At 44.0% G+C, this 11,747-nt stretch overlaps 1 protein-coding gene across 6 annotated transcripts in view; it reads left to right on the top strand.

Moving 5' to 3' along the window:
• The window catches only part of LOC139539017 (methyl-CpG-binding domain protein 5-like), a 41,140-nt gene that overhangs the window by 26,540 nt on the left and 2,853 nt on the right, over positions 1-11,747 (top strand). Inside the window, exons 5-10 of one of the 6 annotated variants that reach the window (XR_011667855.1) lie at positions 1,082-3,241; positions 6,979-7,214; positions 7,369-8,338; positions 9,385-9,461; positions 10,883-11,100; positions 11,583-11,658. Coding sequence is in view for 1 of the 6 variants with exons in the window: in XM_071341687.1 (XP_071197788.1) it covers positions 1,082-3,241; positions 6,979-7,214; positions 7,369-8,400; positions 9,385-9,461; positions 11,583-11,658 (3,581 nt within the window). In the remaining 5 variants the exon portion in view is untranslated. Of the gene's footprint in view, positions 1-1,081; positions 3,242-6,978; positions 7,215-7,368; positions 9,462-10,882; positions 11,101-11,582; positions 11,659-11,747 lie in introns of those variants that run through there. The other 5 variants (XR_011667853.1, XR_011667854.1, XR_011667856.1 and 2 more) reach the window with 5 other exon arrangements.

Consider the following 11,747-nt stretch of genomic DNA (forward strand, 5'->3'; position numbering starts at 1 on the left):
GGAGAGAATGCGGTCTATTGAGGGCGGACCACTCTCATATCTTTTGGTCCTGTCCCGCAATCGAAACTTACTGGGGAGAAATAAGATCTAACATTGGAAAAATAATGGGATTTGACATAGAACAAACATTCATTTCTTTGTACTTGGGTGAAATACCTGATAACTTACACAATAGAGAAAAGTACTTCTTGAAGGTCCTACTGGCAGCCAGTAAAATGGCTATCACTAGGAAATGGCTACAAAAAGACCCTCCCACAGTGACACAATGGATAGACATTGTAGAAGAAATACGCCACATGGAGTGTATGACCTTTGCTTTAAGAACTCAACAGGAGAGAGGTCAGGAATACTGGGATAAATGGGTTTCATACTTGGAAAAGGTCTAATTCAAAGATGCTAATGTAACTAATATGATGATGAAGATATGAAGTGCACTGTAACTGCCAGATTTTTTTTGTTCTTTTATTTTACTTTATTTGTACTTTCCTACAATAAAAACTAAGTATAAAAAAAGAAAGAAATAGGCCTATACTCATAAGTGCGTTGAGATCTTACAGTATTTGATTGCCATTCAATTGCTTTTACCCTCCAATGGGTGTCACTAGATATGATGATGTGAGCATCTGTGCATTCTCAGCAAGTTTTGTTCCGTTTTTCCATATGCCATGGAGAAATTAAAATGAAAGACAATATCTTTATGGCAGATTGAGATCAGCTCTGTCAGAAATGCTCTGTTCCGTGCAGCATTTTTACAGCTGCTGTGCTGCTTTGTGCCCTGTCAGCATTGCGTTATAAAAGAGAAGCAAAAATGTGACACTGTCTGAACATGCATACACATATCAGCTAGATTATATTTCCATAACGTTCAGTCTGCTTATCTGCTGTTTTCTAACTGTTTGCTGTAAATATAAGGTGTCTGTTGTCAATTAAGCACTGTTTGTATATTTGCAAGTTCAGAATGGAAAATGCTGAGTGAGTCACTCAGAATCATCTCAATTTTGATCTGTAATATCAACTTGACAAAACTAAGATGACTTCTAACTGAGATTAGTAATATGAACAATATTACTCTGCTTTGCAGGTTCGGCGACGGTGGGTCCTATGAGTCATCCAGCAATAAAGAACAATATGTACGATGGTCCACCCAACAAGATGACAATACCTGGTCAACGGTACTATAACCATGAACTGGGTTCTCCTCAGAGAGATCCGTACTCTGGTTACAGCAGGACAAGACTGGGGGGAAGTGATCGCTGTAGCCAACAACGGTCACCCTACCGTATCCGCCACAGTGTCCTGCTCAGCCCCTCCTCCTCCACCTCATGTGGCTCGCAGCATTATGGTGATGGGACTCCCTCCCCAAGGACTGAACTTCTGGGGAGTCCTGAGCCCAACATGCTTGGTTTTCATGGAGCTTGCAGCCCAGGCTCTGCCCTTATGAACGGTGATCGTTTTACACCTCTCTCACCACCTAGTGTTCTGCTCCACGGTTCGCCTTCGGCCACCCAGCCCTCGTGTGCCATAGCAGGAAGGACTAATGTACCTGTCAATGCCAAAAGCCCCAATATGCAGAAGCCCTTCTACAGCTTCCCCCACAACAACTTTCAACATAAGCTCCAGCCTGCATGCCATCCACACCCACAGTCGCATTTGTCCCTGTCTCAGCTCCCTCCCTCCTCTGAGATGGACCCTCTTGGTATCCTGGACCCCATTCCAAGCAAGGCTCCAAGCCAGGGTCCCTTAGTGTCAAATGTATCTGGCCTCCAACACAGTGCCCATTCTCAGGTACCACCAATGAATGTAAACATCCCCCCTACCAGTGTCCCTTTGCCCAGCAACCTGCCTTTACCAACTGGGAAGTCTGGACATGTTGGGCATGGCCAGAGGGTCCAGCACCACCCTACCCCTTCATCTGTCTCGTCCTCGCCTATTGTGTCCCCGGTACATATGGCTGGGCCTGTCCTTGCCAGGGTGGAGGAGTCACCCCACCGTTCACGTTGCTCCTCCGGATCTTCTGAACATGGGAGCTTCGCTCACCCCACGGGGCTCCAGGTTCCTTGTGGGGGTTCAAAGCCACTTCCCCGGTCCCCTCGGGCCTCCTTGGGGTCCCCTCGACCTGCAATGCCGCCAAGTTCATATAAGATGGACAAACTCCATCACTTGAACGATAACCCCAACTACCTGCCAGGGAACAGTAGTCTAAGCAGGCATTCCAACTCCATGTGCCCTCCAGCTCCTGGTTCTGATAGTGTCCTTCAAAGGAATCACTCGGTAGGAATGCCCCTAAACAAGATGCTAGATCAGCAGAATCCCGCTTCCTTCCCAGCCAGCAGTCTTCTGTCAGCCGCAGCCAAAGCACAGCTAGTGAATCAAAACAAACATCCTGACAGCGCAGCGGCTGCAGAGGCTCACAGTGGCAGCGGTTTGGGACACCCAGGGCTGGTTGGTGGAGGCAGAGGTGGGAACCTAGATGGACACAGCACTTTAAACCAGCGATATCTACCTAATCCTGGGCCGTTGGCGAGCGAGGTTCAAACCGGAAGAGCAGCATTAAGAGACAAACTCATGGGTATGGCTCAGCAGAGAGAGGCGAATCGCAAGCGGAAACTGTCCAATGATGTCAGCGGTGGTGGCGTCAACAATGACAGGGCTTTCGACGTGCTCAAGCATCCAATGGGTGGCTCAGGATCAAGTTCGGCTAGCTTTCCAGAGCCTTTGAGGAGAATGTTTCAGCAGGGTAGCCTGTCCTCAAACACCTCCATGGCCCAGCTACTCCAGTCCATGAGCCACCAGAGTGCCCATAATGGGCCAAGCCACGTGGGCCACAGCCCAGCCCGATCCAGCAAATCTCCCTTCTTGGAGGAAGCTTTGCCTCATATGTCAGCTTTGCAGCAGAGCTTGCGGGGGCCTCAGCTCCAGGGCAGAGCGTTGGTCCCTTTCTTCCAGAACATGAACAACGAAGGTCAGATTTCAGGCCAAGATCTAAACATGGAGCAATTTAACGGGCCAATGAACGTAATGCAGGATCCCGCCTTAGCTGGGAACGTTGGGGTACTGGGTTACGGTGGTAGACAACATGCAGCCATGGGGTCATTGCAGGACAACCCAAACTCTCACCAGCAGCAGCAGTTTGGACGTTATCAGAAACCATCCCAGGTGCAAGGCAACCCCTACTTCAGAGGCAGGGCAGGATTGCCTCCCATGATGTCCAATGGCAGTGTCCAAGCCCTCTCTAAGTCAGGTAAGAGGCTGTTTCTTGATTTTGTTTACTTTTGTCCTCTTATCCTAAGTGTGTAGCAAAATCATAGATTTGTATTATGTTTTAAGTCAATAGTCTCTACCTACACGTTTTTGTGGTTAAGCGAAGGACAGTAATTTATTGTGCGCCCTTATGGAGAACTGGTATAGTTTTTGTTCTAGTATTGCAAATAATTGGATATACACTACCGTTCAAAAGTTTGGGATCACTTAGAAATGTCCTTGTTTTTGAAAGAAAACCATGTTTTTTGTCCATTAAAATAACATCAAATTGATCAGAAATACAGTGTAGACATTGTTAATGTAAATGACTATTGTAGCTGGAAACGGCAGATTGGTGTTTTGCGGGTACTATTTAATGAAGCTGCCAGTGGAAGACTTGTGAGGCGTCTGTTTCTCAAACTAGACACTAATGTACTTGTCCTCTTGCTCAGTTGTGCACCGGGGCCTCCCACTCCTCTTTCTATTCTGGTTAGAGCCTGTTTGCGCTGTTCTGTGAAGGGAGTATTACACATCGTTGTACGAGATCTTCAGGTTCTTGGGAATTTATCGCATGGAATAGCCTTCATTTCTCAGAACAAGAATAGACTGGCGAGTTTCAGGAGAAAGTTCTTTGTTTCTGGCCATTTTGAGCCTGTTATCACCCACAAATGCTGATACACCAGATACTCAACTAGTCTAGTCTAAAGAAAGCCAGTTTTATTGCTTATTTAATCAGGACAACAGTTTTAGCTGTGCTAACATAATTGCAAAAGGGTTTTCTAATGATCAGTTAGCCTTTTAAAATGATAAACTTGGATTAGCTAACACAACGTGCCTTTGGAACACAGGAGTGATGGTTGCTGATAATGGGCCTCTGTACACCTGTGAAGATATTCCATAAAAAATCTGCCGTTTCCAGCTACAATAGTAATTTACAACACTAATAATGTCTACACTGTATTTCTGATCAATTTGATGTTATTTTAATGGACAAAAAAAAGTCTAAGTGACCCCAAACTTTTTTACGTAGTGTACATTAGCCTACTTTATTACAATGATCACAAAAAAATGATATTTTGTATTATTTTTGCATAACTCTTTGTCCTTTTCATTCAGTTCAGTCTCATTTTGTTGGCGTCTTTGTCACTTGTGCTCTTTTAGAAGCTTTCAACATTGAGCTGACCGCAAAACATTTTCTGCTGCATAGCCAAATAAAAGTGATGTATTTTAAGCCTGTGCAAAACCTCTTTAAAGGCAAACATTTTGTCCAAGCAGGCAGATAAAACATTTCTGATGTTTTTCAACTTGTATTTCTCACATCAGGCCTTATTGTTCGTGCCTTTTTTTTATTTTTTTGGCTCTAATTTCTTGAACCCATTTTCAGCTCAACTAAGTCATCATTTCAGCAATGCTTTGACCTGAAACTCAACTCTCCCATCTTGGCTATTATGATAATGTGTGTTTCTCATTGTATGAAATGATAAAGACCAAACGACGACTCACTAAGTTAGATGATCAAGTATTATGCTAGAAGTTGTTCTACTGTAAACAGTAGGCCTAGTTTCTATCTGTGTCATTGTAATCAGCCTTTAGACAGTGAGTGGCGAGACCTCAGTGTTGTGGAATGCACTTCCTTGCTATGTCCTCTGTGGTCTGCAGCCAGGCCTCTGCATTGCCAAGGGTGACAGTCTGTGACTGAGAGCCCAAGAAGCGCCACTAGCCACGCGTCACTGGTTCGTGTATCAGACGGCTATGTGCGTCCTCTTGGCTAATGTCTCTGTCCTGGAGCTAGCCTCTAGTAACCTACAGTCCTGCTCTTAGAGAGCGAAGGATGGGTGAGAGGGTCATGGAAAATGAGAACAGCGGTTCTAGTAAACAAGTAATGTAATATTTAATCTGAATTATTGAGATTGGGATTTGATCTTAATTAGAGCTGAGCAATATGGACAAAAATCCATATGGTTATAAATTGCCTGAGTTGATGCCATAATGATAAACCAAAGGATACGTTTATAACAATGTGCACCACACTGTTTATTATTATTCTTTAAACTACTCCTACTAGTTTGAGGGTTGTAGCCATCAATTGTCTCTTTAACAGTCACCCATATTAGAGAACTTATTTAATTTCAAACTTCACATTTCTCTAGTCTAGGCTACTTATTGCAATGAATGATATCAGCAAAAATGTCTGCGGTAAGTGATCGGTATGGTCGGTGTCGATCATTTTTGGTTTATCATCCCAGCTCTAATCTTAATGGTTGTAGGTAGTTGGGTGGATGAGTAGGATACCAGCTCTGCCACCATATACTTATTGTCTCTGTAATTTTATTCTGAGGTGATACGTAGTAAGTAAAGGTTGGTTACGGCATTTAGTCTAGATACATTCTCTTAGCACTAGTCTGATTTAAATTACGTACAGTCCACTCCTGATGTATGCAACGGCTTGGGATTGTTGTGAATGCAGATAGCAGGCGATGGCACGAGAAAATTAAGAATTTGAATTGGGACTAGTGAGATGCACTCCCCTTGAAGGGAAATTGCATCTCCTTTTGATGTGCAATTATCAGGAGTCGAATGTATCTAGACAGATGAACCCTTTAGCGTAAGCTAATTACAGTAGGTGGAATCTTGTATTTTATACACTTTCATAGTAGTGTCTAGTCACTAGCTATCTGCCAGAGAGTAGGGAGCACTTTCACCTGGACAAGCCAATGCCCTTACAGTGAGAGATGTGCCACACATCCATAAACATGGATGCGTTTCTGTTTCGATACAGGAGCTCCACACATATGATCACATTCACTTCCTGTCCAAGCTCTGTGGATTCAGCAAATGTCCTCCGAAACCGTCAAAGTTAGCGGATCATGGTGGCTACTGGCTACTTTGTTGAGGTTTGTCATCTGTTTTTGTTAAATGAACCTTTTTATTTCAATAGCAATAGACTCCTAATGTTGTCACTGACTGCTATTGTTGACTACTTCTCCTGTTCTACACCATACCCTTGCTGACAGTTTTGAGGTAATGTATGGATATCCATCTAGGCATATGGCTCGAGTTCTAGAAGTGTACGTTCAAATTTTATATCCTGATTGATTTAAGAGTCAGTGGCCATCTTGATTTAAGAGTCAGTGTGTAGTCAGGAAAAGCCCAAATGAACCCCAGTTGACCCCTTTGATTTTCATCTCAACAACATTGTTTTCTTTTCTCACTTGTTTTGTCGGTTTCCTTTTTCTTTCGTATTTGTTCAATCAAGTCCTCACAAATCAAGGGAAGTAAATGGGAGTACATTTTGGGCTTGTTTTTACGACCACACTGCTCTCTTTTACTGTCTCTTTGTATTTCAACACATCCTCTTCCAATTACCACAGGTAATTGTCTTATTTGGAGTGATTGTGCTATTCCCAAGTGATCCCCCTTCACTACTTCCTCTCAGAGAATCCCCTGCTTTTTGTGATCGTCACAGTCTGTTAGGTCTCCCGTTGTTCTCTGTAGTTTGCCAAGTTCCAAGACTTCAGTGTTTGCTTATCTTTGAAAAGCCTCAGTTAGCTTGGAGCAGTGTTGACCTCATGATCAGATCTCCCTAGACTCTCCCTTCCTCACTTCACTCATGATCAGATCTCCCTCTACACACCTAATCCCTCAATTCACTCCTCATTCTCCCAACTTTCTCACCCCTCTTGTGTTTCTTTGTAATCTCTCACATCTCTCTCTCTCTCTCCCTCCCTCCCTGTACAGTTGAGGTCAGTAGTTCTCTGAGCTGTGAGCTGAGGCAGGCCCAAGAGGAGAGTCTCCAGTCTCTCATCAGGAGCAGCCAAGCCAATACACAGCAACAGCTTGTTCAGGGTTCGGGTCGTCACTCCATACAGAGCCAGCAGCTCCACAGGTTCCAGAGCCAGGGTTCCCATCCTGTTGCCCCTCTCCCTGGTGGAGCTGCCTCCAACCCCATGAACAGCCTCCTTCAGAGATTCCAGGTCAGGCTGATGTGTTCAGGCTGATGTGTTCCTGGTCTGTTTCAGCCTTATTTTCTCTTACTTTCTGTGTATATGTATTAGTGTTGTATTTTAAGGATGATTATTGTTGATTACTGTCAACATAACAGCCCTTCTCCCTCTCTTTTTGTTACAGGGGGGTTTGCCTGAGAGGATTCCACTGCCCAACAGAGCTATGATGAGTCGACCGGGGATTATGTCCATGTCCCAACCCGGTGCCCCTTGCCTCCAGGAGGGTCATCGAGAATACCAGTCTCCCCAGGGCCTTCACAGTGGTGGGGGAGAAGTTATTGATCCTATCCACAGGGAAGCGATGGGCATGGCCAGCAAGAGCACGTCTAATGTCATTACATCAGCGGGTGGTAGCAGTACCTTCGCTGCTACTGTTGTCTGCGAACCTGTTGACCTCTCCCATGCGGTCAACTCTGTCATCCACACCGGCCCCCTCCGCTCATTTCAGGAGCCAGTGCCGGAGCACCGACACCATCCCAAGGTGGGCCGGCCCCGCAAGAAGACCCCTGAACGGAACAACATCTTCTCCCCCGTTGCCATGGAATCTCCTACAAGATTCCGCTCGCCTCGACGTGGAGCCCAGAGAAGACAATGGGACGGAGAGGCGGAGGGCAAGGAGCAGGCTGGTCTGTGGCGTGATGACGAGCCCCTCCAACAGCTTTCCTTAGCCCAGAGCAGAAACGGCACCTACCCAGAAAGGCCCAAAGGTCAGGCCCACTTAGGCCCCCAGGATCAAACACCACTGCAAGTCCCCAGTGGTATGTATGCCCATATGAACGGCAACGGTAGGGGCCACACCTCGGGAAGACCCAGACACCCCAGCCTGTCCCCACCAGAGGGCCACTTCACCAAGGACTACAGCCTCTTCAACGGACATCTGAACGGCCAACTCGACGGCCAACTCAACGGGCACTGCTACAACAGGTATTACAATGGGCACCTGAACGGGAGCCTGAGCGGCGAGGAGGACCTGAGGCCTGGGGACTCACCCTCCTCCAGTGAGGGGCTCCAGCTCCACCACAGGCCAAGAACTCAGACCCACTACCCGGGAGAGTTGCTCTGGGGCCAGGGCAACGGCTTCCCTCCATGGCCAGGCAAGATGGGGAGCGAGGGGCACATGTACTCCCTTGGGATGGTGAACAGCATACAGGGCAAAGTGAGATTATTGTATTGTCAGTGTTGTGTGATTATGATTGGTCACATGACTACACCACATAAGGAAGTGGAGTTCTCGGCCACAATTTCACCCTCAGTTTCAACACTATTTTACATTACACTTTTGCTGTTAATACTGTTGTGCACCATACCTTTGATAATGCTTTGTATAAGAGAGGAGTTTTAAAATGTGCAGACATTAGGCATGGCATGTCCCTAAAGGATATTATTCACAAGGAGCATGGCAGGGAAAGAGAACAACTCAGGTGTTCTGCATTCAAAAACTATTTCTGCTCTGTGGCACTGCCAGAGATGCCAAAGAATTAGTCGTTTCACCCCCATTTTCACTTCTGTCGACATCCATTGCTTGAATTTATTTACAGCCTACTGTGCCTATTGTTATTTTCAAAACTACTGTCCAGGCTCTTCAATTTGGGATTGGGGGAATCTGCTTTTATAGCGTGACACACGTTAATTTAGGCTAACATTTGGACTAGGTGTTATTTCAGTTTGGTTTCTTGCCTAGTTTGACCTTACAGATAATATGCAGTGGTGGATGAATTTGCCACACCCATCCTTTTTATAGGCCTATGTGTGGACAGCTATTTGAATAAATCTGACTCCTTGTGTTGAGTAAAACAGAAATTGAAAGCAGTTTTGAAGGGTAGGAGAAAATGCCTCTTTTAATTAGAAAACTGTTGAATTCTCTGTCGTGTGTTTAATTAAAGAAGCTTGCCAGTTAGTCATAAGACAATAAGGCTTTATTGAAGTTGAATTGTTGTGATTATTGAGTGTTAAATGAAGTCATTGCTTTGACATGAGTCATTCTGCAAACTCAATTAGAACTCCTGTCCTGAGAACAGGGTAATGTTCTTTTGGTTTCACTTGGCTGTCTTAACACTCAATGCAGATGATCCTTTGGTAAAGTTTTGGTTTTATTCCCCCGGTCAGTGTTTTGGTAATGTTTTTTTCTACTTGCCCTCAGGTAGAGTCAGACAATTTCCAGAGGACACTAACAGAGGATCTGGAGACACTACACAAATCAAACAAAATAACTAGAAAGTAAGTTACTTACCCTAATCAGTGGTTCTCAACTGGTTTTGTCTCTGGATGCAAATTGAACCAGGTTGTCTGTCACGCTCCAATATTCACATTGCTATTATTTGTTTAGCCAAAATGCAAAAAATCTGGAAAAATGGGTTTAATGCATTGTTGATAGTAAATGCACCAATTTACATAACGAGAACAACAGTCCCACCTTTTCATTTTCAATAATTGCAATTTCCCATATTCTTGATGAAGAATGTCAATCTCACTGGTTTGAGACCACAAAATCAACCAAATCCGCTAAATAGCGCTGCTAATAAATATTGAAAATACTGTGATTTAAGAAAAAATGTCCAGAGGTTAGATCATTTTAAAAAGAAATCTACAGTACCAGTCAAAAGTTGGGAAAAAGGGTTTTTCTTTATTTTTACTATTTTCTACATTGTAGAATAATAGTGAAGACATCAAAACTATGAAATAACACATGGAATCATGTAGTAATGAAAAAAGTGTTAAACTAATTCTTCAAAGTAGCCACCCTTTGCCTTGATGACAGCTTTGCATAATCTTGGCATTCTCTCAACCAGCTTCATGAGGTAGTCACCTGGAATGCATATGAATTAACAGGTGCACCTTAAGTTAATTTGTGGAATTTCTTTCCTGAATGCGTTTGAGCCAATCAGTTGTGTTGTGAGGGGTGGTATACAGAAGATATCCCTATTTGGTAAAAGACCAAGTCCATATTATGGCAAGAACAGCTCAAATAAGCAAAGAGAAACAACAGTCCATCATTACTTAAGAAATGAAGGTCAGTCAATACAGAACAGTTGAAGAACTTTGAACGTTTCTTCAAGTGCAGTCGCAAAAATCATGAAAGCGCTATGATGAACCTGGATCTCATGAGGACCGCCACAGGAAAGGAAGACCCAGAGTTACCTCGGCTGCAGAGGATAAGTTAATTAATTACCAGCCTCAGAAATCTGCAATTAACTGCACCTCAGAGTTCACGTAACAGACACATCTCAACATCGACTGTTCAGAGCAGACTGCATGAATCAGGCCTTCGTAGTCGAATTGCTGCAAAGAAACCACTACAAAAGAACACAAATAAGAAGAAGAGACTTGCTTGGGACAAGAAACACAAGCAATGGACATTAGACGGGTGGAAATCTGTCCTTTGGTCTGATGAGTCCACATTTTTGTTTCCAACCACCGTGTCTTTGTGAGACGCAGAGTAGGTGAACGGATGATCTCCGCATGTGTGGTTCCCACTGGGAAGCATGGAGAAGGTGTGGTAGTGCTTTGCTGGTGACACTGTCAGTGGTTTATTTAGAATTAAAGGCACACTTAACCAGCATGGCTACCACAACATTCTGCAGCGATCTGCCATCCCATCTGGTTTGCACTTAGTCCCACTATCATTTGTTTTTCAACAGGACAATGACCCCAAATACCCCTCCAGGCTGTATAAGGGCTATTTGACCAAGAAGGAGAGTGATGGAGTGCTGCATCAGATGACCTGGCCTCCACAATCACCTGACCTCAACCCAATTAAGATGGTTTGGGATGAGTGACAGCAGAGTGAAGGAAAAGCTGGCAACAAGTGCTCAGCATATTTGGGAACTCCTTCAGGACTGTTGTTAAAGCATTTCAGGTGACTACCTCGAGAAGCTGGTTAAAAGAATGCAAAGCTGTCATCAAGGCAAAGGTGGCTACTTTGAAGAATCTTAAATATAAAATATTTGTTTATTTGTTTAACACTTTTGATTACTGCATGATTTCATGTGTTATTTCATCGTTTTGATGTAGAAAATAGTACAAATAACTCTTGAATGTTTAGGTGCGTCCAAACTTTTGACTAGATATAGATAGATAGAAATAGAACTAGGGGGTGGCAGGTAGCCTAGTGGTTAGAGCATTGGGCCAGTAACCAAAAGGTTGCTAGATCGAATCCCCGAGCTGACAAGGTAAAAATCTGTTGTTCTGCCCCTGAACAAGGCAGTTAACCCACTGTTCCTAGGCCGTCATTGTAAATAAGAATTTGCCTAGTTAAATAAATAAAAATATATAGATATATAAAATCTGTTCCTCTAGTTTTTATCAGATACAGTAATACAAATGTTGTCTTTCTTACAGTGGGGGAAAACGGAATAACAACCTAGAAGCTGCTATACAGGAGGCTATGAGCGAGCTGGATAAGATGACGGGCAATGTGAGTACTCTGACGTATAAACATCATGGGTAGATTCATAGTATTTGGTTATGTACTGTATATACACACCTTTCTAGACATGACCTTTG

The sequence above is a fragment of the Salvelinus alpinus genome, chromosome 14, assembly GCF_045679555.1.
Source record: "Salvelinus alpinus chromosome 14, SLU_Salpinus.1, whole genome shotgun sequence".
In the NCBI taxonomy this organism is placed as follows: Eukaryota; Metazoa; Chordata; class Actinopteri; order Salmoniformes; family Salmonidae; genus Salvelinus; species Salvelinus alpinus.